The 25,089-nt window shown below is 47.6% G+C and overlaps 1 protein-coding gene across 6 annotated transcripts; it reads left to right on the top strand.

Annotated features, from left to right (window-relative positions):
* Positions 1-1,374: 1,374 nt before the first annotated feature.
* On the top strand, positions 1,375-23,945 carry TATDN2 (TatD DNase domain containing 2). 6 transcript variants are annotated; one of them, XR_003105795.3, is made up of 9 exons: positions 1,375-2,213; positions 2,348-2,779; positions 9,343-9,837; positions 15,800-16,666; positions 18,489-18,616; positions 19,784-19,967; positions 20,386-20,561; positions 20,940-22,667; positions 22,956-23,945. XR_003105795.3 is itself a non-coding variant. In XM_006070693.4 (8 exons), exons 2-7 carry the CDS (start codon positions 2,354-2,356, stop codon positions 20,524-20,526), a joined length of 2,241 nt encoding a protein of 746 aa, XP_006070755.2. In that variant the 5' UTR covers positions 1,375-2,213; positions 2,348-2,353; the 3' UTR covers positions 20,527-20,561; positions 20,940-22,918. The 6 variants fall into 6 exon arrangements, 3 of the variants coding, with proteins under 3 accessions (XP_006070755.2, XP_025128855.2, XP_025128853.2); XM_006070693.4 differs by lacking the exon at positions 22,956-23,945 and having other exon boundaries at positions 20,940-22,918; XR_328657.4 differs by lacking the exons at positions 20,940-22,667; positions 22,956-23,945 and adding an exon at positions 20,169-20,265 and having other exon boundaries at positions 20,386-20,526.
* Positions 23,946-25,089: the final 1,144 nt, after the last annotated feature.

The raw sequence follows: 25,089 nt of genomic DNA, 5'->3' as shown, positions 1-25,089 counted from the left end.
GAAAGTGAAAAGTGAAAGTGAAGTCACTCAGTCGTGTCCGACTCTTAGCGACCCCATGGACTTCAGCCCACCAGGCTCCTCTGTCCATGGGATTTTCCAGGCAAGAGTACTGGAGTGGGGTGCCATTGCCTTCTCCAAAAGATAATGCTAAGAGAAGCCAAACATATATACTTCCATTTTTGTGAAATGTCCAGAACAGGCAAATCCACAGAGACAGAAATTAGGAGTGTGTGTATGGGGGAGCAGGGAGTGGTTTGGGGAGGGAAGTGGTAATGATCACAAGATTTTAGAGTGATGAAATGTTCCAAAATTAGATTATGGTGATGGTTGCACAACTTTAAATATACTAAAATAGAATTATATATTGGTCAACTTTATGGTATGTAAATTATATCTCAATCAAATTATTAGAAGCACACTGAGTGGTTACTCACAGACATAAAAAATTTTGTATCTTGAGGCTCCACTTCTCATTTTTTACTACACACAGGGTTTTTTCATTTATTCTGGATCCTGTTTTTTCTTGTCTTTCTTGGCTATTCTTCCTCAACAGTATATTTGGAGCATTTCCTTCTTTTTGCCTGCTATTCCATTGTATGGTTATTCTGTAATTTATGCAACTAACTTCACTTGCTGGATACTGAGATTGTTTTCATTCTTCCTGCAACCAAACCTTCCAAACAGGTTACATCAGTATAAGCTCAGTTGGTGATATATGGGAGTGCATTTCTGCACATCCTCAACTACAGAGAATATCATCATGCTTTTTGATCACTGCTAACCTAATGGGTGAAAACATAATTTTATTTGTACTCATTAAATAATTCAACATGGAGCCATTTTTTCATATGGCAACATGAAATTTAATCAATTTTGTGATTTGTTACATTCATCAATTCATTTCCTTTGCCCACTTAATTATCTTATTGCGAAAGTTTTTACATAGTAAGGACATGAGCCCCTTGCTATGTGTTGCAAACATCTTTCCAAGTTTGTACCTTGTTTTTTAACTTTGGTGTTTGTTTGCCAGAGGATAGTTTACGTTTTTGTGTAGTCTTTTGTCCCCCCCACCCCTCACCCCGTGGTTTCTGATTCCAAATCCGTCAGTTTCTGGGTTTGTCACTGGGTCTCTGAACCACAGTTTCCTGCTCTGTAAATGGAGTGATGACGCTAGTGTGGGTTTGATCAGCGCATCTGAATCTGAAGGCGTCCTGCTAAAGGGGACAGCGCTGAGCAGCAGGGAACAGCCGCGGGAGCACGGATCAGTCGGTGCCCCCATTCCTCCACTATCCGCAAGCCTGGGGAACTGCGACCCCGCCTTTGCTTCGAGCTCTACGAGCTAACGTGTGTGGCTCCGCCCGTCTAGCTTCCGACCAATGGACGAGCTTCGTAAGGCGAAGGGTTCCGCCTCCAGACTTACTGACCAACAGAGGAGCTCCGTCTTGCCCGGAGCTCCGCCCCTTGTTGATCTGAGCAATGGGCGCCCTCTCTTCAGCGCAGGACCCGCCCTCGCCGCACGCCGGGCTGCGGGCCGTACAACTCGTTCCGGTAGGCGGGTCCAGCAGAGGCCGGTGTGGTCCCAGCTCCGGCGGAGGCAGGGCCGGCCCCGCAGGATTGGGGCGGACGGCAAGCCGGCGGCCAGGGCAGGGCGTCAGGTTGCGGAGCCGACGTCCGGGCGGCGAGAGCAGGAACGGGATACGGGCAGACCCGGGGATATTCTGAGCAGGCGGACCCGGGCGCCGCCGGCTGAGCGGCGGCTCGCCCCCTTCCGGCCCAGGGCTGGTCGGCTGGGCCTCGAGCGCAGGGCGGGCTGCGTGCCGGTCTGGCACTGCTCTGCGGCCCGCGCTCGGCGTTCCGGGCCTCCCGGCCGCGGGCCCGCCCAGGGGCTGCAGGACTGGCCTCCAAGTGTGGACCTAACAGCGCCCTGTAGCCGTTTGAAGCGCTGACATCTGCGAAGGGCTTTGTATTGCAAACTCAGTCAGAGCGCGTCGTAGTTCCGGAAGCGCTTTGACATCCCCGAAGTAGCGCTGTGCAAACTGAAGCTCTTGGTAATCGCGGAAGCACGTTGTGGGCTCGGAAACCTAATCGAAGGAAACCTTTAGTAAATCCTGGGACCTTCTGGACTTCGGAGCGCTTTGCTATCGCCGACATAGGAAGCGCTTTAGCGTCTCTGAAACCTTGAGAACTGTGATGGGCAGTGGAAAAAGGGAAAGGTCAGTGAAGTCATCCCCTGGCTGTGACCTAGTGGCCTGCCCTCCCCCAGGGGTTCCCGGGAAGGCGGGAGGCTGGAGGAAGGGGCAGCCAGCAGGGGAGGTGGTGGACTCCCGGCCGCCTGTTTACCTTGCAGGTGCCCATGGCGTCGGAGCGGCGCAAGGTCAAGTACCACTGGAGCAGCACTTCGGATCGGAGTTCCCGCAAGCGCAGCTGCCTCCGGGAGCCCAGTGATGTGGCCCCCTCCAGCCGCCCAGCTCACAGCTCTGTGTCGCGTTCAGGAGGGGCCAGCAGCCCCAAGCGCCTGAAAGCCCAGAAAGAGGACGATGTGTCCTGGGGCTCATCCCGCCACAAAAGTTCCACCTCCTCCTCGCATTCCCGCCGCAGAAGTTCCACCTCCTCCTCCTCCTCCCATTCCTCTGGCCCAGGTGCGGGTGGGGCCGCCTGCAAACGAGGCCTGATTCCGAGCTCACAGGGGTTCCTTTCGTCAGGGGGATCCCCTCTGCGCTCTGTCAGATCTTCTCTAGAAGAAATGGCTTCTCTCGAGGAAGAAGCCTGCAGCCTTAAGGTAAGTGGCCCCAACGCCTTGCAAACGGCGAAGCCCTTTCCACCTGGATTGAGATGTTGGCGGTGGAGTTTTGGTGAAAGGACGCTAAGAAAAAGATGTCTGTTAACATCTCTGGGGTCTTCCCAGGGGACTAAGCGCAAACTGGATAGACGCCAGGGGATGGCCTAAAGTTCCGTTGAGAGGTAGTTTGCAAACTTGCCAGCACTTTGAAACTACTTTAAAATTCTTGAGGTTCTGCACGGGTGTGGGCGCAGATTCCTGGTATTGAAGTATTTCTCAGGTGCTTGTAACTGGCAATAAGTCATGGTGGAGATTCGCTGTGCCAGGTGGCTGGCGTGCCCCAGAGACATAGGTGTATGCAATTTAGTTGTTAATTTACTGAGTTGTGCCACATACCTCGAGGCACAGAACCAAGAAAAAGGATTTGGTTTTTGGTGTGGCTTTTCACCAGGGTTATGTTTTCCAGCACGTTGGGCTTTTGCATGGTGGGGCAGGGTTATTTTAGAGGTTCAACATTTAGTTCCCCAGTGGGAACACACGGGAGGGTTATGAATTCATAATGTTGGGGAGCAGGAGTGCTTCACGGAGGAGGTGCATTTCACCCACTTATTTTTTTTTTTTTTAAGGATTAATTAAATTTTCTCAGCACCTGCACTGTGTGTGTGTGAGAGAGGAAGTTGAACGTGAATTTGGAAATGTTCCGTCTCTTCCAGTCGGGTTAGAGGGAGGAGAGGAGTCCTGGTTTTTGTTGCCGGCTACTGTGTGAGCGTCAGCCACCTCTTTGATTAGGTTTTGAGCAAATATTCATCGAGGGCCTAGCTTGTGCCAGGCAGTGTTTCTAGTTGCTTGGGATTTGCTTTCTAGGTTTTGGAGATACGGGCCTTTAGAGGTGGGGAGTTCTGTACGTGGAGGAGCAAAGGCCAAGTCTTACTTGGGTAAGATGGGCTGCCCCTAAATAAAGTTATCATTAAAAAACCCGGAACCAGCCAGAAGGAAAACAGTTTGTCCTAAAGCCTTTGCTGAGTGGTTTCTGATGTGGAACTGAGAAGTGAGGCTGTATTTAGCTCTGTGTCCTTGCTGGCAGGTTGTTATCCTTAGGAGACGTGTTCCACGTGTTTTCAATGTGGCCCTCACGGTCAGAACCCTTGTATGGGCACATTGATTTAAAAAAAAAAAAAAATTAATGGTGAGTTGAAAGGGTTTGTCTTTGACATAAGTGTAGGTAATATGAAGTATATTAATATGACACATGTAAATGAGGTAAATATGAGGCTAGTTTGATCTTGTCATTTATCCTTGATGCAGTTTCAGTGGTTTGGGGTACAGGGTAAAACGATCAGTTGATTAAATTGAATCCAATAACCAGATTGTGAGGCGGGGAAGACTCTAGCCTAGTCTTTCAGGTGCGCTGCGTGCTGGGCTCGGGTTCTCTTGGGCCGGAACTGGAGTGTTGAGGGCGTGGCCCCTGATGGGGCGTGGTCTCATCTAATGACAGACAGGCCTCTCCTCCAGGGCTCAAGGGCCTGCTTTACCACAGTCATTCTCACGGTTACCCTTGGAGAGGTGAGCAGTCTGGTCCTGTCTCAGAAGTCCTGGGGTTCTTCCCTTGGCCTGCTGTCAGTCATAAGCACTTGCGTGAGGATTGTGTGTCAAGCACTCTGTTGGATGGTGGCCCCACGAGGGGGCTTCTCAGGGGCATGGTGTCTGGAGGGAAGCCTGAAGAAGTCACGAGACTGCCTCAGGTTATGGTTTGGTGGAATGGAGGCTGAGGAGCTAGGTAGAGGGCAGCTTGCAGTGGGGTGTTAGGAGCCAAGGGAATTTGGATTTATTCTAAGCCATTAGGGAGCTCTGTATAGAGGGAAGGCAGATTTGCACCTTTGGAAGATCATTCATGTTAGTACACTCTGAGACTTGATAGAATTAATCCCAACTATCCTTCTCTAGCACTGCTAAGCACTCTCCCTAGAGAGGGTTTGTTAGTTTGAAAATGAGGCACAGTACTTATTTAGATGATTTGAAAATGCCTCTTTGACCTTCCCGTCTTACCCGCTTTTTTCTGCAGTCATTTGCAGACTTGTTGTCTAACAAGTCACCACTCACCTGCCTCTTCCCACCCCTCCACCTGCCCTTCTGCATTTGCTCTGTGGACTTGGAGACGTACACACGTAGCTTTGTGTGTCCCCCTCAGCAGAGAAGTCTGTGTGCCAGGTCATGGGATATTCCAAGGGGAAGATGTTTATTATCTAGGTTCATTCTGGCTGCTGTAGCAAAATGCCACCGACTGAGTAGCTTATAAACCGCAGAAATTTCTCAAAATTCTAGAGACTGGAAGTCTGAGATCAGGGTGCCAGCTTGGTGAGCACCCTCTTCTGGGTCACAGACTTCTCTTTATGTCCTCACATGACAGAAGGGGACAAGGAAGCTGTCTGGGGCCCCCTCACTAGGGTACTGATCCTGTCAGTAAGAATTAGTCACTTTCATGACCTAATCACTTCCCAAAGAACATGCAGAATACCACCACCGTGGGATCAGATTTCAACATTTGAATTTTGTGGGGAACACCTTTAGACCATAGCTAGACTGGCATTTTGGCATCATTAGCGATTCCTGCTGGCCAGCATCATCTTCTTGTGCCATATTACCTCCAGGATAATTGTGGGCAAGGTTTTCTCAGATTTTTAGAAAATTTTTTTTGGTCTGTGCTGGGTCTTTGTTGTGGCAGATGGGCTTAGTCACCCCGTGGCGCGTGGGATCTTAGTTCCAGGACCAGGGATCTAACCCATGTCCCCTGCATTGGCAGGCGGATTCTTAACCACTGGACTCCCCAGGGAAGTCCCTCAGATTCTAACGGTAGTTGATGATTTTCATTTACTTTATAAAGAAGGTTAAATGTCTCTATTGTGAGCACCTTCACCTACCTTATGTTTAGCCTTTAGTATGACATATCTAAATTTTAATTGAAGGATAATTGCTTTACAGGCTTTTGTTGTTTTCTGTCAAATATCAACATGAATCAGCCATAGGTATACATGTGTCCCCTCCCTCTTGAACCTCCCTTCCATTTCCCTCTCAGTCCCACTCCTCTAGGTTGATACAGAGCCCGTTTGAGTTCCCTGAGTCATACAGCAAATTCCCACTAGCTGTCTATTTTACTTACGGTAGTGTACGTCTGTGCATTACTCTCTCCTCTCTCCATACATCTCACCCTCTGGCTGCCCTCCTCCCCCGCCCCGCCTTGTATCCATAATTCTGTTCTCTCTGTCTGTTTCTCCATTGCTGCCCTGCGGATAAATTTATCAGTACCGTCCTTCTAGATTCATTATATATGATATACATACATTGGTATATGATGGTTATTTTTCTCTTTCTGGCTTACTTCACTCTGTATAATAGGTTCTGGGTTCATCCACCTCATTAGAACTGACTCAAATGCATTCCTTTTTATGGCTGAGTCATATTCCATGGTATGTATGTACCAGAGCTTCTTTATCCATTCATCTGTTGATGGACATCTAGGTTGCTTCCATATTCTTGCTATTGTAAATAGTGTTGCAGTGAACAATGGGATACATGTGTCTTTTTAAATTTTGGTTTCCTCAGGGTATATGCCTAGGAGTGAGTTTGCTGGGTCATATGGTGGTTTTATTCCTAGTTTTTAAAGGAATCTCCATACCGTCTTCCATAGTGGCTGTATCAGTTTACATTCCCACCAACTGTGCAAGAGCATTCCCTTTTCTCCACACCTGTCCAGCATTTATTGTTTGTAGACTTTCTGTGATGGCCATTCTGACTGGTATGAGGTGATAGCTCATTGTAGTTTTGATTTGCGTTTCTCTGATAATGAGCAGTGTTGAGCATCTTTTCATGTGTTTGTCAGCCATGTGTATGTCTTTGGAGAAATGTCTGTTTAGGTCTTTTTCCCACTTTTTGATCGAGTGATTTGTTTTTCTGGCTTTGAGTTGTGTGAGCTGCTTCTATATTTTGGAAATTAATCCTTTGTCAGTTGTTTCATTTGCTATTATTTTCTCCCATTCTGAGGGTTGTTTTTCACCTTGTTTATAGTTTCCTTGCTGTGCAAAAACTTTTAAGTTTAATTAGGTCCCACTTGTTTATTTTTATTTCCATTACTCTAGGGGGTGGGTCGTAGAGGATCTTGCTTTGATTTACATCATCATTTGATTTATGTTCTGCCTGTTTTCCTCTAAGAGTTGATAGTTCTGGTCTTAGATTTATTTCTTTAATTCATTTTATCTTTGTGTATGGTGTTAGGAAGTGTTCTAATTTCTTTCTTTTACATGTAGCTGGTCCAGTTTTCCCAGCACCATTTATTGAAGAGGCTGTCTTTGCCCCACTGTATATTCTTGCCTCCTTTGTCAAAAATAAGTTACCCATAGGTGCATGGGTTTATTTTTGGGCTTTCCATCTTTTCCTGTGGTCTATATTTCTGCTTTTGTGCCAATGCCACATTCTCTGATGACTGTAGCTTTGTAGTATAATCTGAAGTCAGGAAGGTTGATTCTTCCAGCTCCATTCTTCTTTCTCAAGACTGCTTTGGCTATTCGGGGTCTAGTGTGTTTCCATATGAATTGAGAAGTTTTTTGTTCTAGTTCTTCAAAAAATACCATTGGTAGTTTGACAGGGATCGCATTAAATCTGTAGCTTGCATTTGGTAGTATAGTCATTTTTCACAATATTGTTTCTTCCAACCTGGGAGCATGAAATCTCTCTCCATCTGTTGATGACATGTCCAAATTTTTAATTCAGTTTGGGGAAGGAAGAGTGGAAGGAAAAGTTTGAACTTTATGATGTGCTGGAGAAGGAGGTTTAGTAGGTAACTCAGGTCTGACTCTTTGCGACCCCATGGATTGTAGCCCGCCAGGTTCCTCTGTCCATGGGATTTCCCAGGCAAGAATACTGGAGTGGGTTGCCATTTCCTTTTCCAGAGAATCTTTCTGACCCAGGGATTGAACCCGTGTCTCTTAACGTCTCCTACACTGACAGGTGGGTTCTTTACCACTAATGTCACCTGGGAAGCTAAAGCTTGTCAAATGTGAGTCTCAGTATTTGACCTCTGTTCAGTTCAGTTCAGTTCAGTTCAGTTCAGTCGATCAGTCATGTCTGACTCTTTGCGACCCCATGGACTGCAGCACGTCAGGCCTTCCTTTCCAACACCAATTCCGGGAGCTTGCTCAAACTCACGTGCATCGAGTCGGTGATGCCTTCCAGGCATCTCATCCTCTGTCGTCCCCTTCTCCTCCTGCCTTCAATCTTTCCCAGCATCAGAGTCTTTTCCAGTGAGTCAGTTCACATCAGGTGCATTCACATAATTCTCAGTCTTGTGAGGTGGGTAGTGTTATCTGTTTTATTTTATTATTTTTTTGAGAAGTAAAGCCATAGTTATGCTAAACCCTTAAGATTTTAAGCTTGTTTGTTTGTTTTTAATTCAAGTATAGTTGATGGCAGTGTTATCTTTATGTCTTACTTAACAAATGCTTAGATACCAGTGAACAAATGTTTGAGCACCTGCTATGTAGACCCTGGGACAGTGAGACTCAGAAAGGTTGAGACTGGACCAAGGCCACACAGCTTGTACAGGTCAGAGCTACAGTATAATCCCAGGTCAGTCTGACTTCACAGCCAGTGTTCTTGAGGCTGCTGCCCTCCTTTGAGCACCTGCTCATCCTGGCCCAGCATTAGATGGGAGGAGCAGGGAGATGAAGAGGGCAGTGTCCTTCCATTGAGGGGCCCTTTAGAGGGTCACGCAACCCAGACACGAGAAAGCATTGTGCATCTTGGCTTTTGAGTGATGAGACTTTCATGGGGGATCCTGTCTTCTGCTTCACTCAGTGGATGTCCAGTGCTTGGGTGAAGCCGTGCTGGGGCTGGTGGTGCAGAGAATGAGACAGTTCATCACAGTGCGAGGTGTGGTAACAGGGGTATTTAGAGTACGAGGGGTCAGAGGAGTGAGTGACTTTAAGCATCGGGAAAGTCCTCACAGAAGAGGTGCCATTTGAGTTCTCTTGATGGACAAGGACATTTCAGGAAACAAGAACTGTGTGTGCCCAAAAAGGATTATGAAATGCTGTTCTGATGCTTGGGGCGCTGCTTATTCCAGGGCCCTCCTTTCCCCCTTCTCCAGTGCTTCCCTCATTCCCAGGACACCTGAGTGAGTGGAGAAAGGCAGGAGATGATGCTGGAAGGAAGGTTGGGGGCCAACCGGGGAGGAGAGCTTCCGGGGTCACACTCAGGAGTCAGGCAGACACAGAGTCGTTGAAGCATGTTAAGTGGCGTTGCCCGATTGTAGAACTCCTTGTGGCAGCTGTAGAGAAAGGATGGGCGGAGGCATCCTCCATGGTACCCATCTCTGCCCATGCTTTGTGACTGCTGCTCGGAGATAGCCCCTTTCATCTCTTTTAGCTCGCTCTTCTAGTCCAGTTTCTACTGAAATTGTTAACAGTGGCTGACTGTGCTGAGGGCTGGCATGACGTCTCCACTAATGTCTCATTTGCTAAGTGCTTCATATATGAAATCACCTTTCATAATTTCTCATTTTTTTCCTCCAGGTTGATTCCAAAGATAGCCCTCGTAGCTCCGTGGATTCTGAATTGGCAGCGGAAGCGGAGGGTCAAAATGGTACAATGGAGGAACCACACAAGGTCCAGAAAAGGCAGAGGGATAGACTTCGAGACCAGGGCTCCGCCATGATCTACCTAAAGGCCATCCAGGGCATCCTGGGAAAGTCAATGCCAAAGAGGAAGGGAGAGGCGGCCCCACGGGCAAAACCCCACATCGCAGAGCACCCCCGCCGCGGAGAGGGACCAGCCGGGAGTGTCAGTGTGGCTGCTCCTCAGAAAGAGAAAGAGTCCACCCCAGAGGTCAGAGCAGAGGAGGAGGACACTGTGCTGGAGAAGAGCAGCTTCTGTGACAGGAGGGTGGTGATAGACCCTCAGGAGAGCCCCAGTGAGGAGCCCGTGGGTGGTCGAAGGATGGTCATCGAAGAGTGCTCTCCACTCCTGGAGTTTCTGGATGACTCTGACTCGCATTTGAATGGCCAGAAGGTGAGTCAAGCTCAGGTCAAGCATGGAGTTTTGAGTTTTGTTAAATGTCCTTGGTCTTTTTAGTTTGATCATAAGTATTACTCATTCAACGCAGTCCTTGACTTACCCAGGGCTTCAGGAAACAAACTGATAGTTCTCTTGTATCATGCCTTTTAGATTTATTAAGAAACCTCAATTCAGTGCTAGCTTTGTTTTAGGATTTATATGTTAAGATACAGATGTTCCTGTGTAACAAAGGCCAAAATAACATTGACTTAAGCAGTTTGCCTTATAGAGGATGGGTCCACGGTGTGGGGGACCTGGGTGCCTCCTGCTTGACTCTGCTGCCGCTCGGCGGTTTCCACCTTGTGGTTCGAGCGGCTGTGACCAGGCTCCGCACGTTACATTGACATTCCAGCCAGGAGGAAGGGGAGAAGAGCAAAATACATTCCCTCCCTTTTAAGAGTTTGGCTCAGTAATAGTCCCCATTGTATCTGCTCATATCTGTTGAGAAGAATCTGGCCAACACTTGCAAGAGAGTCTGGAAAATTCCAAACTGACTTCCATCTGGGAAATACTACATTCAGATAAACTTCTGTTGCTCTAGAGGAAGGATAGGGTGACACCAAATAACACTGAAGGGAAACGAGCAATTTTTAACATTGTTTCTGATTCGGAGGGAAAAAACATTCCTCTGTGGTGCCCATCTCTGCCCATGCTTCATGACTGCTGCTCGGAGGCAGCCCCTTTCATCTCTCTTTCTAGTCTGTGTTTCTAAGTAATTTCACATTGTTTATTTTTTAAAAATTTAGACATCTGTGGACTTTCTACACAGGAGACGAGAATTTAGTTCTCTACACTTCGACGGTACCCACACGTGTAAATGTATCCTCTCTGCCTTCCTGTAGCTCCGATTCATAATACAATTTTTAGTCAAATCTATTTACAATTATTATGACCGTATTCATAGCTGACTGACTTAGTATACTCTGATTATATTTCCAATCTTATAAAAGTTTGTCTACTTTGAAGTTCATCTTACTTTGTTTCTTTCCTGTAGTTTTCTGTTCTTATGACTGTTGCGTCTCCAAACTGCTAGTCCTGTTGCAGGAAGGGGGACCCCTTCCAGGGCCAGAAACTGGGCTCTTGTCTAACCCTCAGAAATGAATTGTCCAAGGAGACACATGTGCTGACAAAGCAAGAGATTTTATTGGGAAAGAGCACCCTGGTGGAGAGCAGTAGGGTAAGGGAAGCCAGGAGAACTGCTCAGCCATGTGGCTCGCAGTCTTGGGTTTTATGGTGATGGGATTAGTTTCTGGGTTGTCTATAGCCAATCATTCTGACTCAGAGCCCTTCCTGGTGGTGCATGCCTTGTTCAGCCAAGATGGATGCCAGAGAGGAGGATTCTGGGAGGTGGTTGGACATGTGGTGTCTCCTTTTGACCTTTCCTGAATTCTGGTTCGTGGTGGCTTATTAGTTCCGTGTTCCTTACCAGGACCTCCTGTCGTAAAACACCTCCTGCAAATGGTTACGATGGTGCCTGGCCAGGGTGGGCGGCTTCAGTCAGTGTGCTTCCCCTGACAGTACCATACATTTCTTCTCAATATTGTCAAAATAAGTAGTCTGCTCCCCACGTTTCTTTCTTTTTTGAGGGTATATTCCTTTTGATTCCTTACGATTCCTTTTTTCCTCTCTCCTTTCATCTCTGCTTTCTTTATGCATAATTAAGGAGAGTGCATATGATGATAACACATGCTTTTAAAATTTTTGGCATGCTTAAATTATAAAACACTGGCTCAATTTTTTGAGTTTACCTTTTTTAGACATCCTGTTTCATTTTGAGGTTATAATACCTTCTCTTGTTTCTCTGAGAATATGAATTAAAAGTTTGTTTCGAAGTTTTCTTTCCACACTATTTTTTCAGAGTTTTCTTCTGTTTTTTTGTTTTTTTTCCCTAAATATTTTGGTGTCATCTTTTGTGTTAGGCTTTTCCTCAGATGTTTCTGGTATCTGTTCATATTTTAACGATGAAGCATTAAGCCAGTTGGAAGTCTTGGTGCCTGGGTGGGCTTATCAACTGCTGCCTTTAACATCATGTGATCACCTGTAGTTTCATCCTCAGAGGCTGCTGGGGGGTGAGGGTGGGGCCCTGGGACAAATCCTCCAGTGCTCTGCTCAGGAGCACAGGTCCAGCTGCTGGTGTTTTAGAAGTCAGGTTGAGGGAGGTGGCTGGGTTCATCAGTGTCTAACATGTGATGACCCTAAGCTATGAGTCTGTTGTCCCTGGTTCTTCCACAGGCTCCTTGGCTTAACTTTTCCAAGCACGAACCTTATCTTTTGCTGGGCTGGGAAGGGGCAGCCCCATCTGTGCAGGATGGGAGCAAGGACCTGGGGCTCTAACTTCACAGATCCTCTTACTTTCATCTCCAGCCTTGCCTGCATTTTGAGAGCTCTGATACCTCCAATTCCTGGGTCTTCTGGGGGCCTGTAGTATGATTCAGCATGTTTTGGGGGTTTTCTCACTGCAGGCCTAGGTTTTGGCCATCTGTAATCTGCTTATCCAGTGACTATTCCTCTATCTGCCTTCTAGTATCTGATTATTTTTTTAGTTTGCTTTGCTCTTTTTTCTGTATGCTTTCTCTTCATAGGTTTACGCTTTTCCAAGTCCATTTCCTATAACTTTAATAAGAGGTTTTTGGCAGGAAGGACAAAACCCACATGTGCTGTATTTAATTGGAAACTCCAAGAGCAGTAGGTTTTGTAAACTACTTTTCCCGCCAACCCAGTGTATAATGCCTGTGTTTCTGTCTAATGTAGATCATTGTTTCGCTGCCTGGAGTTCCCTGGTATGGGTGAACTTTCCAAACTTCTATACCCAAACTCCCGTTTGTCAGACTGGACACTTAGATTGCCTGTTGAGGATGTATTTGGGTAGGTTAGCAGATGAGTGTTGAGATCAGACATTTTGAGTTCATATCCTGGCTCTGCTGGTGTACTGCAGTCTTGAGAAAGTCACTTAACCTCTTTGAGCCCCCGTTTCTTCCTCTATATAAAAAGGCATGATTCTTTAAATGTTATCACAGACTAATATGGGGATCAGCAGACTGTCTGTTAAGGACCAGATAGTAAATATTTTAAGTTTTTTGAGCTTTTAAGGCCTCCATTACAACTATTCAACTCTTCTGTAATAGCATGAAAACAGCCATAGACAATATTAAAGTGAATGAGCCTGGCTATATTCCAATAAAACTTTACTTAAACCAACAGGCAGTGTATTGGATTTGGCTTGTGGGCTGAAGTTTGCTGAATGCTAAATTAATACATGAAAATACTTTGCTCAGTGCCTCGTGTATAGTAGACTCTCAATAAATGCAGCTTTAAATTTCACCATATGTACTTGAACCTTAGGCAGTCTTGAGTATAGGTAATTGTCTATTTTCCCAAAAAGGAAATCCAAAACCTTTTCCTGGCCAACTTGACTCTATATAAAGTCTTTCAAGGTCTTAGATGATGTCGTCAAAGTCTGTTTATCATATGTATTCCTAGGTACATGTGCATTTTTTGAAGTCATTTTTCCCCCTACTCTGCCATTTCTCAACCCCTCATATTTGATTAGTTTTATTGAACCTTTTCACATGTTTCTCTGACATGGTCTTTGTTGTCACTGGAGTTACTTTTTGAGTCATGTAATGTGATTTCCTGAACTTCCCTGATGAGAAGAATGAGAACCTGACTCAAGAGGTCTGAGATGGAACTGCAGAATTAGTTTTTTTTTTTAACCAGTACCCTCAGATGATAGTTTGTGAAGCAGCCAGAGGACATCTCTACCCTTCCATCTCAGTTAGCATTTTAATTGCTGTTATTTCCATTTAAAGTTTTTATTATGAGATATTCAAAATATTTATGAAAATTACCCACTTACCCATTACTCATCATCAATAAGTGTTAACTCACTGCCGATCTTGTCTTGTTTGAGCTCTGTATCCCTTTTCTCTCCAGAAATTATTTGGAGGAAAACTGCACCTACCATATCATTTCACCCATAAATATTTTGGTGTTTATCTCTCAAATTAGGATCTTTAGGGAAAAACAAGCATAACTACAGTTCTAATCTCTCCCGCTGCCCTGTCCCCCCAGTCCTTAATAGGGTCAACTATCCAGTCAGTCTGGAGAAGGAAATGGCAGCCCACTCCATTATTTTTGCCTGGAGAATCCCATGGACACAGGAGCCTGGTGGGCTATAGTCCATGGGCTCACAGAGAGTCGGGCACGACTGAGCGACTGAGCACACATATCCAGTCAGTGATTAAATTTCCCTATTTCATGATTATTTCAGTTTGTTTGAAGCAGGATGTAAGAGTCATCTGTGTCATTTTCTAAAGTGTTAAATCTCTTAGTCTCTGTCGATTCCTCCTCCCCTTTCTATTCCATGTTATTTGTTGTTACATATATTAAACAAAAAAAGATGTCATTTGACTTGTAGAATTTCCTGTAGCTGAGATCTCATTGATACGATGTAGCACTTTTTGGTCTCTATTATTCTGTCCCTGGAAATTCTATCCCACATTGCAAGTAGCTGTTCCCTTTGCAAATCCCTTTGCATTTGTTCAGTCTTGGGAGGTAAATTTTGGGGCATCCTACAGTGTAACCACGTCTAATTATTCTTTCAGTTAGTATTTTAGGAAATATATTTCCAGGGTTTAAAACTAAAAAATGTATTGAGTGAAAAGTAGCTTTCCAACTGGCCCTGTGTTGCCCTATTCCTCCTCCTACATATTTTATGTTTTTTAAGTTTCCAGTGTAATTTTATACGTAACCACTTACCTTATTGCTTTTTAAAAAGTTATCTTTATAAAAAACTAAAAACTATCTTTAAAACCTTTGTTTAAAATGATGTCTAGCAGAGAATTATGAGGTCATACCCCCAGGAATAATTATTAAATCTGTTACCTTTTTTTGCTTCCCATCTCCCCTTTTTAAAAAAAAAAAAAAAATGAGTTTAAGGAACCTCTTTAAATAAATACTCAAATTAGCTTGACTGAGTTTTGTTTAGGGTCATTTATCCTCTTCAAATAAAAGAGTATACCTTGTACTACAAGAGACTTTGTGAGGACTTGAATATGAAATGAACCCTCAGAAAAGGGAAGTATCATTTTGAGGAGAAACCCTTACCTTCCATTTGGACATTTTTTATAATTTTAATCAGATTAACTTTTGTTGTTGGGGGAAGAGGAAATAGTGAAATATATTTTTGAAGAGCTAGATTGCAAAGGTGTTAATTATCTGTTAGTGTATGTGAGAGGTATTTTATTGACATGCTCACATGTGAACATGTCCAGCAGCTGGTGCTTGGCACCTACCTGTGACCTCTAGGATGTGGTTGTGGGTGCTCAGAAGTAATACGGTAGTCGACCTCCCCCAGAGGAGCAAGACTGGTTTGACCTAGTCCTGGAAGCTGCAGTCCCTTCCAGCTCTATCAGTTACCATACAAGTTGGCCCGAGTTCAAGGGGAGGGGTCACAGACCCCACTTTGAATGGAGAGTAACGTCAAAGAATTTGCAGACACAGCCTCAAAGGACTCCAACTGCATGGTGGTATATTTTGAACGCACAACAGACCTGTTGTTAGTGATGAGATGCTGGACAGTGCTTTTCTCTAACAACTGCACCCCCCATACCCTGTATGTCCTAGAGAGCAGTTTTTTTTTTCCCCAAGAGGGGTTCTTCAGAAAGGGAATGCAGGCACAGCCTCCCTTCCAGGGAGGGCACATGACACCATGATCCCAAGTTTATTCTGTGGTAACCTGGCTCACTTTCTGCGAATTAATCAGGAAGCCAGATGAGAAAGTGCACTAAGGAGTCAATGCTGTGCCATCTCCGTGGCGTGAGAGCAGCCAGGGCCTCTATTTGGCAGGTGGCCGAGCATGGGAGGCTGTCCTCACACAGGACAAAGGCAAACCTTCTGTCTCTTTCCTTCTCTGCAGCCTAAGGACCGGGAGGTGGTGATGGAGCGCACCTCTTCAGGAAGTGACTGGTCCGACGTGGACGAGATTTCCACGGCCAGGTTCTCTCAGGAGGAGCCCGTCCCACTAAAACCCTCCACAGTTCCAGAGGCTTCTGCCTTCCCCACGGACTATGTCATGTACCCGGCTCACTTGTACAGCAGTCCCTGGTGTGACTACGCCAGCTACTGGGCCAGCGGTCCCAAGACCCCCGGGTACCCGTCCGTGGGCAGTGGCGGCAGCGACACGATGCAGGCGGGCAGGAGCGGCCGGGGCGCTTCCCCCGCCTCGACGGTGAGCCCCCCGCTCACCTCCAGGGAGCCTGAGGCTGCCAAGGAAGGCAGATCCCGGAAGTCTCGTTCATCTCGTTTCTCCAGAAGCTCAGAAGGACACGTGAAGGAGAAAAGAACATTCCAGGAGGACGTGCTGCCCCGTCCAGGTGAGGAACCTGCGTCTAGCTCCCTGCCCAGGAGCCGTCGGGAGCCCAGGCTGGAGGGTTTCATCGACACCCATTGTCACTTGGACATGCTGTATTCCAAGCTGTCATTCAAAGGGACCTTCAGCAAGTTCAGGAAGATTTACAGCAGCTCCTTCCCTAAGGAGTTTCAGGGCTGCATCTCTGATTTCTGCGATCCTCGCACCCTGACGGATGGCCTCTGGGAGGACCTGTTGCAGGAGGATCTGGTGTGGGGTGCCTTTGGCTGTCACCCGCATTTTGCACGTTACTACAGTGAGAGTCAAGAAAGGAATCTTCTGCAGGCCTTGAGGCACCCCAAGGCCGTGGCATTCGGGGAGATGGGCTTGGATTACTCTCACAAGTGCACCACGCCTGTCCCAGAGCAGCACAAGGTAACGTCGTCCTTCGTTGGCTCACAGTGTTCCTCTCTTAGTGGTTACGTAAGCGTTTCTCCACTTTGGGAACTAAAGAATTCAGAATCTCTAAAAACATGATTGCTCTTATCCAGACCCCCTCTCCCCAATCCCAGATGTCATTGGTCAAATGCTTCGCAAGCTGTTGCTTTCCTTTCAGTTGTATTACGAAAAGAAGAGGAGGGTAGGGGCTGAATGACCTTTACAGCTAATGATACAAATGTCAAAGCTTCCATTCCTTCTTGGGAAGCAACACATTTTGTTTAATTAAACAATATGTTTTTCTTCTGATTTTAAAGTTAGTGCGCCCATTGCAGAATATTTTGCAAAACACACAAATGAGCAAAGATAATCATTTCCCAGTCCAGGAGAGAGCAACCGTGACTTCTGCCTTGCAGTGAGCTTCATTTGCTCTTGTTCTTTTTCTGCTCCTGGGGAGGACACACGCTCCACAGCAGCCACTGTTCCTGGCCCCTAACAATTCTTTCTTCTTAATAGTTTTTAAAATTCAGATGTGTTTTGGAATTCATATTTTTATTGTCGCTATCCCTTGGAGAGTTGCATGGAACAGTTGGTGGCATGTCTTATGAGTACCTGTCAAAGAATCAAGGAAATGAGTGCTGTATGTACGTGTCTTTTAAAAAAGAATTTAGGAGATTAATAGAAAGTAGTAGTTTGAATGTTTTTTCCACCGTGAAAATGTTCCCGCTTCATTAAATATTCTTTGAAAAATATGCTTTTTTAACAGCCGTGTAATGTTCCACCCCAAGTCTATAATAGTTTAATTATGCAAATAGTAGCTTTCTAGAAGCAAAAATTAAGTGTTGAAATTAGAATCTCTTGCAGCCTTCTGCCTCTGGAGGAGTTCAAGGAGGGCATATATGTTAAAGAGGGCTCCAGTGGGCTGTCGGTACTGGGATTAGCTCATCGTTAAAGTCCTTGAAAGCATTCCATGTTGTTGGTTTCCTGACTCACTTTCCTTTAGTTGAAAACACAGGTTAAACCTGAGTTATGTCAGAATTGGTATTGGCTCTTTGCCGCTATCTTGAGACAAGGTAGTACGAGTGCTGGACTTGAACATGTCATTCTCAAGTGAGTCACCTGACTCAAAAGCATCTTCTAATTTGATGTTAAACATTCAAACATGAATTATATTCCATGATTGGAAAAAACTACTCATGGAAATATTAAGAGCGTTGTTTTTTTTTAATGTATCTGTAGAAAGCAAGTTGCAGGAAATAGCTTTAGTATTTATTCTTTCCACACATAGTTGAGCACCTCTGAGAGTCGGGCATCATGCAGATATATCCATGGCAACTTTTCACGGTGGAAAACGTGTGCAAGGGGATGGACTCCCTCTTGGGAGTGCGAGTAGGGGCAGGGACAGTGAAGGAGAGCACACTTATCTTGGAGTGGTGCTTCTGAGCCCTGTCCTGCCCCTGGAGCCCCAAATAAGCATTGCCTAGTGGTTGCTCCATGCAGAGCCTGGGTTCTGGTTTGAATCGGGGTGCTCTAGCTAATCAACTGCAAGTTATCTGACCTCATTTGGAGCCTCCGTTTCTTTACATGATGGGCTGAGCACCCTATCTTAGGGTGTTTTTGAGGATTACAGGTTATAATACACCTAAATAATAATACTATCTAGTAAGCAGTCAGTAAATGTTAGCTATTATTATGCATTATAGAGCTTAAAAACAAAGAATGGGAGATGGTTGGGGTTGCCCCCTGGACTGGCTGCTCTGGAGGTAAGAGACATCCAGAATGGCCCTCACCCACAGGTTTTGTCGCTACCTTCTCCCAGGTGTTTGAGAGGCAGCTACAGCTGGCCGTGTCTCTGAGGAAGCCCTTGGTGATCCACTGCCGGGAAGCTGATGAAGATCTGCTGAAAATCATGAAAAAACTTGTGCCTCCAGACTACAAGATTCACAGGTGAGAGCCTAGAACTTCAGCGGGCAAAGGAAGTGAACATGTCCCTCTGTCTAGGATGTTACTGGGAAAAACAAATGCAGTGAGAAAAGAGCATTGATAATGTTAGGTCTTTTTGTAGAATCTTTTCAAAAGATTAACTATCATTTTGACCCATATGAAATTTCCGATACTTGACCACTTTTTTACGTAAAAAATGACAGCTTCCTATGGTTTGAGCTAATACCCTGAATCACTGTGACCCCCATCCCATGAAGCAGGTTGTAACGGAGGCTCAGTTCTCAGAAATGAGAGCTGTTGATCTGGGGGGATCTGCTGTGGGTCCAGTGACTGCACCCAGAGAGCATTCCAGGGCACCGGAAAAGAAGTTTTCTCTCCTGCTTGCAGTTTGAAAGCTCATCCCTCCCCACCCCTCCCTACCCCACCTTATCTTCTCTAAATGGTATCTAGGGGTTCTTTAGTTGGGTAAACTCACCAGCCTCCTGCCATGTGCCCATTCTAGGCATGGGCTTGGCTTGAGGGGGCCCTGGAGGAGCTGTGAGAGACAGTCCGCCGGTGACTCCCCAGAGGGTGTGGGGCTGAGCTGAGCACAGGGAGCCAGAGCACGGGCCCTTAGCTGCCTCTGGCTACAAGGGGCCAGGAGTTGATGCCCAGCTGGCTCTTTCAAGATGGGTGAGATGGGTTAACTGAAGAAACAGAGTCTAGATCCCAAGCCTGGTTCTGACAGGTGACTGAAGAGGGCGGGGCTGTCAGGCCTCTAGACCACCGCCTTCCAGGCACCCAGGCAAAGAGTGACGCCTCTGAGTGGAGCGGCTGCCAGAGATGAGACGAGGCACAGTCACTCGGCCCTTCTGGGCTGGTGTATATGGTACTAAGAACATGGACAGGTGTCAGGCTAAAAGAAGAAAAATTCACCTGTAGGCCCCTTCTGGTGTATTCGATTACATGGACGTAATTTCCGCCCACAGTATCGTGATCCGGAGGGGCTGCTGTTGTCAGTTCTGCTTCTGACTGTGTCGACTGTGAGTCCTTCCCTCGGATGCAGTCTTTGCATTTTTGAGAATTTGTCCACCAAAATTAACTCAGAAGAGGTGAAATGTCTAGAGGGAGTTGGGGCTTCGGCAGAGTGGGTAATGAGAGAATCCTGACGTGGGATTCTCCTCCTCGCAGGCACTGCTTCACCGGCAGCTACCCAGTCATCGAGCCCCTGCTGGACCACTTTCCCAACATGTCCGTGGGCTTCACAGCTGTCCTGACCTACTCCTCCGCCTGGGAGGCCCGGGAAGCTCTGAAACAGATCCCACTGGAGAGGATCATCGTAGAGACAGACGCTCCCTATTTCCTGCCTCGACAGGTAGGGCCGTCTTCAAGCTAAGTTGAGGCGCTGAGGAGAGAGGGTGGGAGGCGGGCGGTCATCCGTGCGAGGCTGGCAGGACCAGAGCGCCCAGTACCTTTCCAGGTCCCGCCCTTGGCTGTGTAGGTATCTCCTCTCTGTTGCTTTGCAGAACCAAAGTCTAGGGGGCTGAGAAGCTGAAGGGTAACCACTCTCTTCCAGGCAGTGCACAGCCCTACCCTGTAGAGGGTTGTCCAAGGAAGCGTGGGACCCTGCTCACCCAGAGCCCCCCTGACTGGGACTCTCCCTGCACCTGCAGGTAAAGGGGTCTCTACACAGCTCCAAAGAGGCCCTGCTCGGGAAGGGCCGGGGAGGGACACGTGCCTGACGGCTGTGCACAGAAAGCACAGCGATGTCCTGAATGCTTGGTGTCTTCCAGGTTCCCAAGAGCCTTTGCCAGTACGCCCACCCGGGCCTGGCCTTGCACACGGTTCGAGAGATCGCCAGGGTCAAAGACCTGCCGCTCGCCAGCACCTTGGCCACCCTGCGTGAGAACACCCGCCGCCTCTACAGTCTTTAAGCAGGGAGGGTGCCACCAGGAGTCTCCTAGGAAAGGTGGGGAAAATCACATTACATGTGTAGTTTTGCAAAACCAAGACAAAAAATGACTTGGTCTCTATGAATGTGGAGCAGGTAAACATGGGGTGAGCAATGAGCCTGGTCTGTCTTGAGTGAACTTGAGTTTGTGTGCTAACTCAGTGGTGTCCGACTCTTTTGCAACTCCTTTGGCTGGAGCCCTCCAGGCTCCTCTGTCCATGGGATTCTCCAGGCAAGAATACTAGAGTGGGTTGCCTTCTCCAGGGGATCTTCCTAACCCATGGATCGAACCTGCATCTCCTGGGTTGGCAGGCAGATTCTTTACTGCTGAGCCACCAGGGATGCCCCTGAAGTTGAGTTTAACCTTCATCCTTTTCTTTTCCCCACACCCTGCAGGATGACCAGCGGCCTGACAGGAGAAAGGCCGCGTGAGCTCTGCCTGTGGGTCCCCGCTCGAGGATGTTGGAGAGCCAGCTGGGACAGAGGAAACCCGGACAGGGTGTTTCCTGAGACCTCCTCGGAGGCCTCTGCTTCAGGCTGGGGAGGGTGGGGTGGGGTGCAGTGGGTGGGCGAGGGGCTTGGGCTGGCCTCCCAACCGTGGTGCTCCAGGGCGACCCGGGCAGAAGAAGCAGAGGGTGTAAGGGCGCAGCAAACTCACCCACTCCGAGCTTGTCTCTGCGGCTTGGGCGCAAGCAGTCTGTGTGTGAAGTCACACTGCTCCTCGTTTAGTGCGCGTGAGCCAGCGGTGTGGTTCCTGGTTCTCCACTCTAAACACAAATCCCGAGTGGGAAATCTCTGGGGGACGTTGGCCGGAGACCTGTCTTGGAGGCTGATGCTCCTGTGGCCGGTGAAGGAGCCCCTCGCTCCCCTGGATAACCTTCAGTCTGGCCCACACCGTCGCCAGTGTCGGTTCCGCGTCAGCACGGCAGAAGGACCTCAGCTGCGGTCTCGCTGGTTCCACTGCTGTTGACACAGAGAGGGCCAAGGGGCGTCCATTGTCCAGGGCAAGTCCTGGCTGAGGGAACCCTGGATTGATTGGAAGACCTAAGGAGGAAGCCTATTTGAGGACAAGGACCCCAGGGAAGGTGTTCTTCCCCCTTTCTAAGGCCCCCAGGGCTGCAGCTCAGTTAGGTTGAACTAACCGCTAAGGGTCCAGTCTGCCGCAGAAACTGTCTGCTAGCCTGCCCGCGGGGCTCTCAGCCCCGCTGGCCTCCACTTTGCCCCCCTCTCCTGCAGCACTGGACCAAAAATATTCCTTCTGTTCCATCTCTCGTAACGGCCCCTTGTGCGCCCCACCCAGGTCGAGAGGTAAACCAGTTTAATTCTCCAAAGCTCTGCTGGCGCCGCCCAGCCCTGTCCATTGCCTATGCAGAACAAGAGGCCTGGTGTCCATGAATCTCCCATTTCCTGGCCTGGGGCTCTCCCTCACCTTGGCCTCCACTGTGTTCTTTCTCCATGGTGGAAGTCAGAGCCCCTCCTCGGACTCTGAGCAGCCAGGCCGTCTCAAATTCTGAGCTGTGCTCTGCGCCCTGCTGGTGCCTTGTGAAAGTATGTTCCATACAGACCCTGGAAGGTTATGACAGTCAAAGGTTAAGGGTGAGGACGCTCTTGCACTTGGCACAAAAGGATCCTTAATTCCAACTTCCTCAGTGAGACAGGCCACCCTGAGTCCATTGTTTCTTGGAGACTAGTAGCCGAAACCATAAGATCCATCACTTGTGCTGGACCCCTCTAGGTGTTTGTGGAAGGTGCTTTGGAACCGCATGAGCTGCAAGGAAAAGGACTTGGCGTTTCGTGTGTGGTATTTCCTCCTTGTCCGGGGACCTAAGTTGCTGGCCTGGGAAGTGGGCCTTGATTCACTCTCCACCTTCCATGGATCAGCTGTGCGTCATCTGTGCCTCAGATCTGGGGAGTCCAGAGCCTTGTTCTCCTGCTTGGAAGATTTGGAGGACTAAGTGTTTCAGAGTGCTTCATTGTTCCCCAAATGAACTGCCGCTTAGCCATATCCTTCACGACAAGGCCTGGAAATCACGACACCAACGAGGGAAACCAGCCGGGCCCACGTGCAGTGATTGAGCGACAACTCAGTGGATGTCTCAGAGCCATCGCAGTCTCCCTGCCAAGGTGAAGCACCAGGTGCTATCTACTTTTATCTCCAGGATTAAGGATTTTCATTTCTGTTACACACTGAAATGCGACTTGTGGCAGGCGGGATGGGGGTGAGGGGGGGTGAAAGCCAGTTGGCACTGTGTTTCATTTACAGTTTTTGGATGGCCAACTGGATTGTTTCTGCTGTGTTGCTGGCATGCCTCTGTATCTCTGCCTCCTCATCCCCTTTGGCCATCTCTTTCTGAAAATAAAGTGATGGATCTTCAGCCCATGGTCTTCATGTGTGTTTTTTTTTTTTTTCAGTGTTAGCAGTGGTTTGGTTGTTTCCTACCTTTGTACCCTAAGGATCCAGAGGTCTGGAGACCTTCTCGAATATGTCTGTGCTTCAGGAGAATTCAGCTGGAAGTAAGCAGCTTGGGTAGCTTCTCCAGATCTCTGCTGCCTCTGAGCATTTACTCTCATTTTACTGCCCAGGAACACCCAGATACACTTCTGCTTCTTAGCCTTGAAAAATAGACACGTTCCTTGTTGTGACCAATGAAACAGGAGGGGAAAAATGGAAGAAAGAAGGGTGTTGTTCATGACTCCGTTGCACTGTGGGCTCTGGACTGTGAACTTTGGTGCCTCTGGGCAAACGCTGGACGCAGTGAAACAGAACTTGCTCCTGTCTTAAGGTATCCTTGGACAAAAGTGCTCAAGCCAAAAGTAAGCCTGTCCAAAGGGAGGCTCTGTTCCAAGAACAGTTGATGAATTTGGAATCTGCTAATGCCTCATCTGGGACGCACAGTCATTGGTTTGTGTATTTCCAGCACATTCCTCTGTCTCAGCTCCGTCCCAGCTGAGCGCACAGCAGCTGTGTCTGCCTGACACAGAGATAGTCTCTGTGCGGCTGGAACTCTGCTCTTGGCCTTCCTGGTGTTTTTCACCTTTCCCTGTGTATTATTAAGATTGGGACCAATAGTAATCATTTACTGCAAGCACTTTCATTTTTGTGTCACTCATTTCTGTAAAATCCAGGCAATGACCACTGTACGGTGCTTGAACACAGTGCCCAGGACGGCAGCAGAACTGGTCAGTGGCCAGGCAGCCCTCTTGCTTGCTGTATATGCTCATTTGTCAGCAGTGTTTGAAAGTGAATTCAGACCAAAGTGTGGTTGCTAAGCATGGGTCTCTACTCTGTGTACACTGTCCCAAGGGAATTTCTTACACCCCTGTAAGTGTGTAAGAAGTTAAACACATGTGCTGTCATTCTAATGTACCAGGCATATTATTTATAAAACAATTTTTTCCTAAGGACATTTTTGTTGTTTCTGTTTTTCCTGTGTAAATACCTTGCTCAGCCCAGGGTGTAAATGTACCTGCTTTGGAGAGCCGGAAGTCAGTGTTGTCCGGAAGTGACATGGGCAGAAGGTCTGAGAGGGCTGGCGTGGGACCAGGTTTGAAATGCTGTATTTTCTCAAGTGTGTCCCGTTTGCCCTGCGATCAGTTTTTATTTCTTCCAGTTGTCAACTTGAAATTGCCCTTGGCCTACCCCAAGTTGATCCCATGTCTTATGAATGAAAATGAAAAATGGAAACAAAAGGCTACCTTAGGTAGCAGGGCAAGAGGGTGACACTGGATGAGAACAGCAGAACATGGGGGCGCCTGGGCCCAAGCCCACAGCTCTCGGTAAGTCGGAAACCTGTTTGCTAAAGTCACCTAATTCCTCTGAACTTCAATCTTCTTCCTCTTAAGTGGGTTTGTTGTGGAAATTAACTGAAATTACATTAAATTCATGTGAGATGTATTTAGAACAGTGCCTGGTGCACAGCAGGAATGCAGTAAAAGGTGGCTCTTAGGATAATTGAATGCCTACTGTGTGCAGACGTCCTCCAGGGGGATACTGTTCAGTCTTGACTGGGGAGGTGGGTGTTTTACATGGGAGGAGCCTGAGAAGTTCAGTGTCACGGGCTGGATCAGACAGCTGGTGTTCACATTTGGGTCTGAGTCTGAGGCCTATAGCGTTCCACCCCACTATGCTACCTGGGCTAGCTGAGAGAAGCCCCGTCCAGAGTGGGTGCTTAACATCTGGTTCTGGAATGAATGACCTGGGCAAGCGGGAGGGAAGGCTTGTGTGTGCCCCCTGAGAAAGGTGTAAAGCCTTGTCTTTGTGGGGGAGCAACAGGTGACCGGCGTTCCTCGGAGCCTGGCACCTGTCCTCCCCTGAACCCCGACTGGCTGCTGCACCAGGTCAGGAGATGGTTTCTTGGGCTGTTGGTTGGGCTTTAGCTCCTCCTCTGGATGTTGAAAAAAAGGGCTCTGGGCATTGCCAGCAATGATCAGGGTGGCCCCCCTTCTAAGTTTTAGGAGCTGGGATGTGCCTCAGCTTCAGGCCCAGATGTGGGTCTCTGCATCAGAGAGAAAAACTGGCTCACTGGAGGTGGACTTCACTTCCTCC

Source organism: Bubalus bubalis, chromosome 21 (genome assembly GCF_019923935.1).
Source record: "Bubalus bubalis isolate 160015118507 breed Murrah chromosome 21, NDDB_SH_1, whole genome shotgun sequence".
Lineage (NCBI taxonomy): Eukaryota > Metazoa > Chordata > Mammalia > Artiodactyla > Bovidae > Bubalus > Bubalus bubalis.
Note: the sequence above shows the minus strand (reverse complement) of the source record. Positions and strands in the feature narration are given on the sequence as shown.

Excerpts from the sequence above, each read along its gene's own strand:
- TATDN2 (XM_006070693.4), top strand. The coding sequence starts at position 2,354 with ATGGCGTCGGAGCGGCGCAAGGTCAAGTACCACTGGAGCAGCACTTCG. Across the intron at positions 2,780-9,342 it reads AAGAAGCCTGCAGCCTTAAG|GTTGATTCCAAAGATAGCCC; the intron begins GTAAGTGGCCCC and ends TTTTTCCTCCAG. Across the intron at positions 9,838-15,799 it reads CGCATTTGAATGGCCAGAAG|CCTAAGGACCGGGAGGTGGT; the intron begins GTGAGTCAAGCT and ends CCTTCTCTGCAG.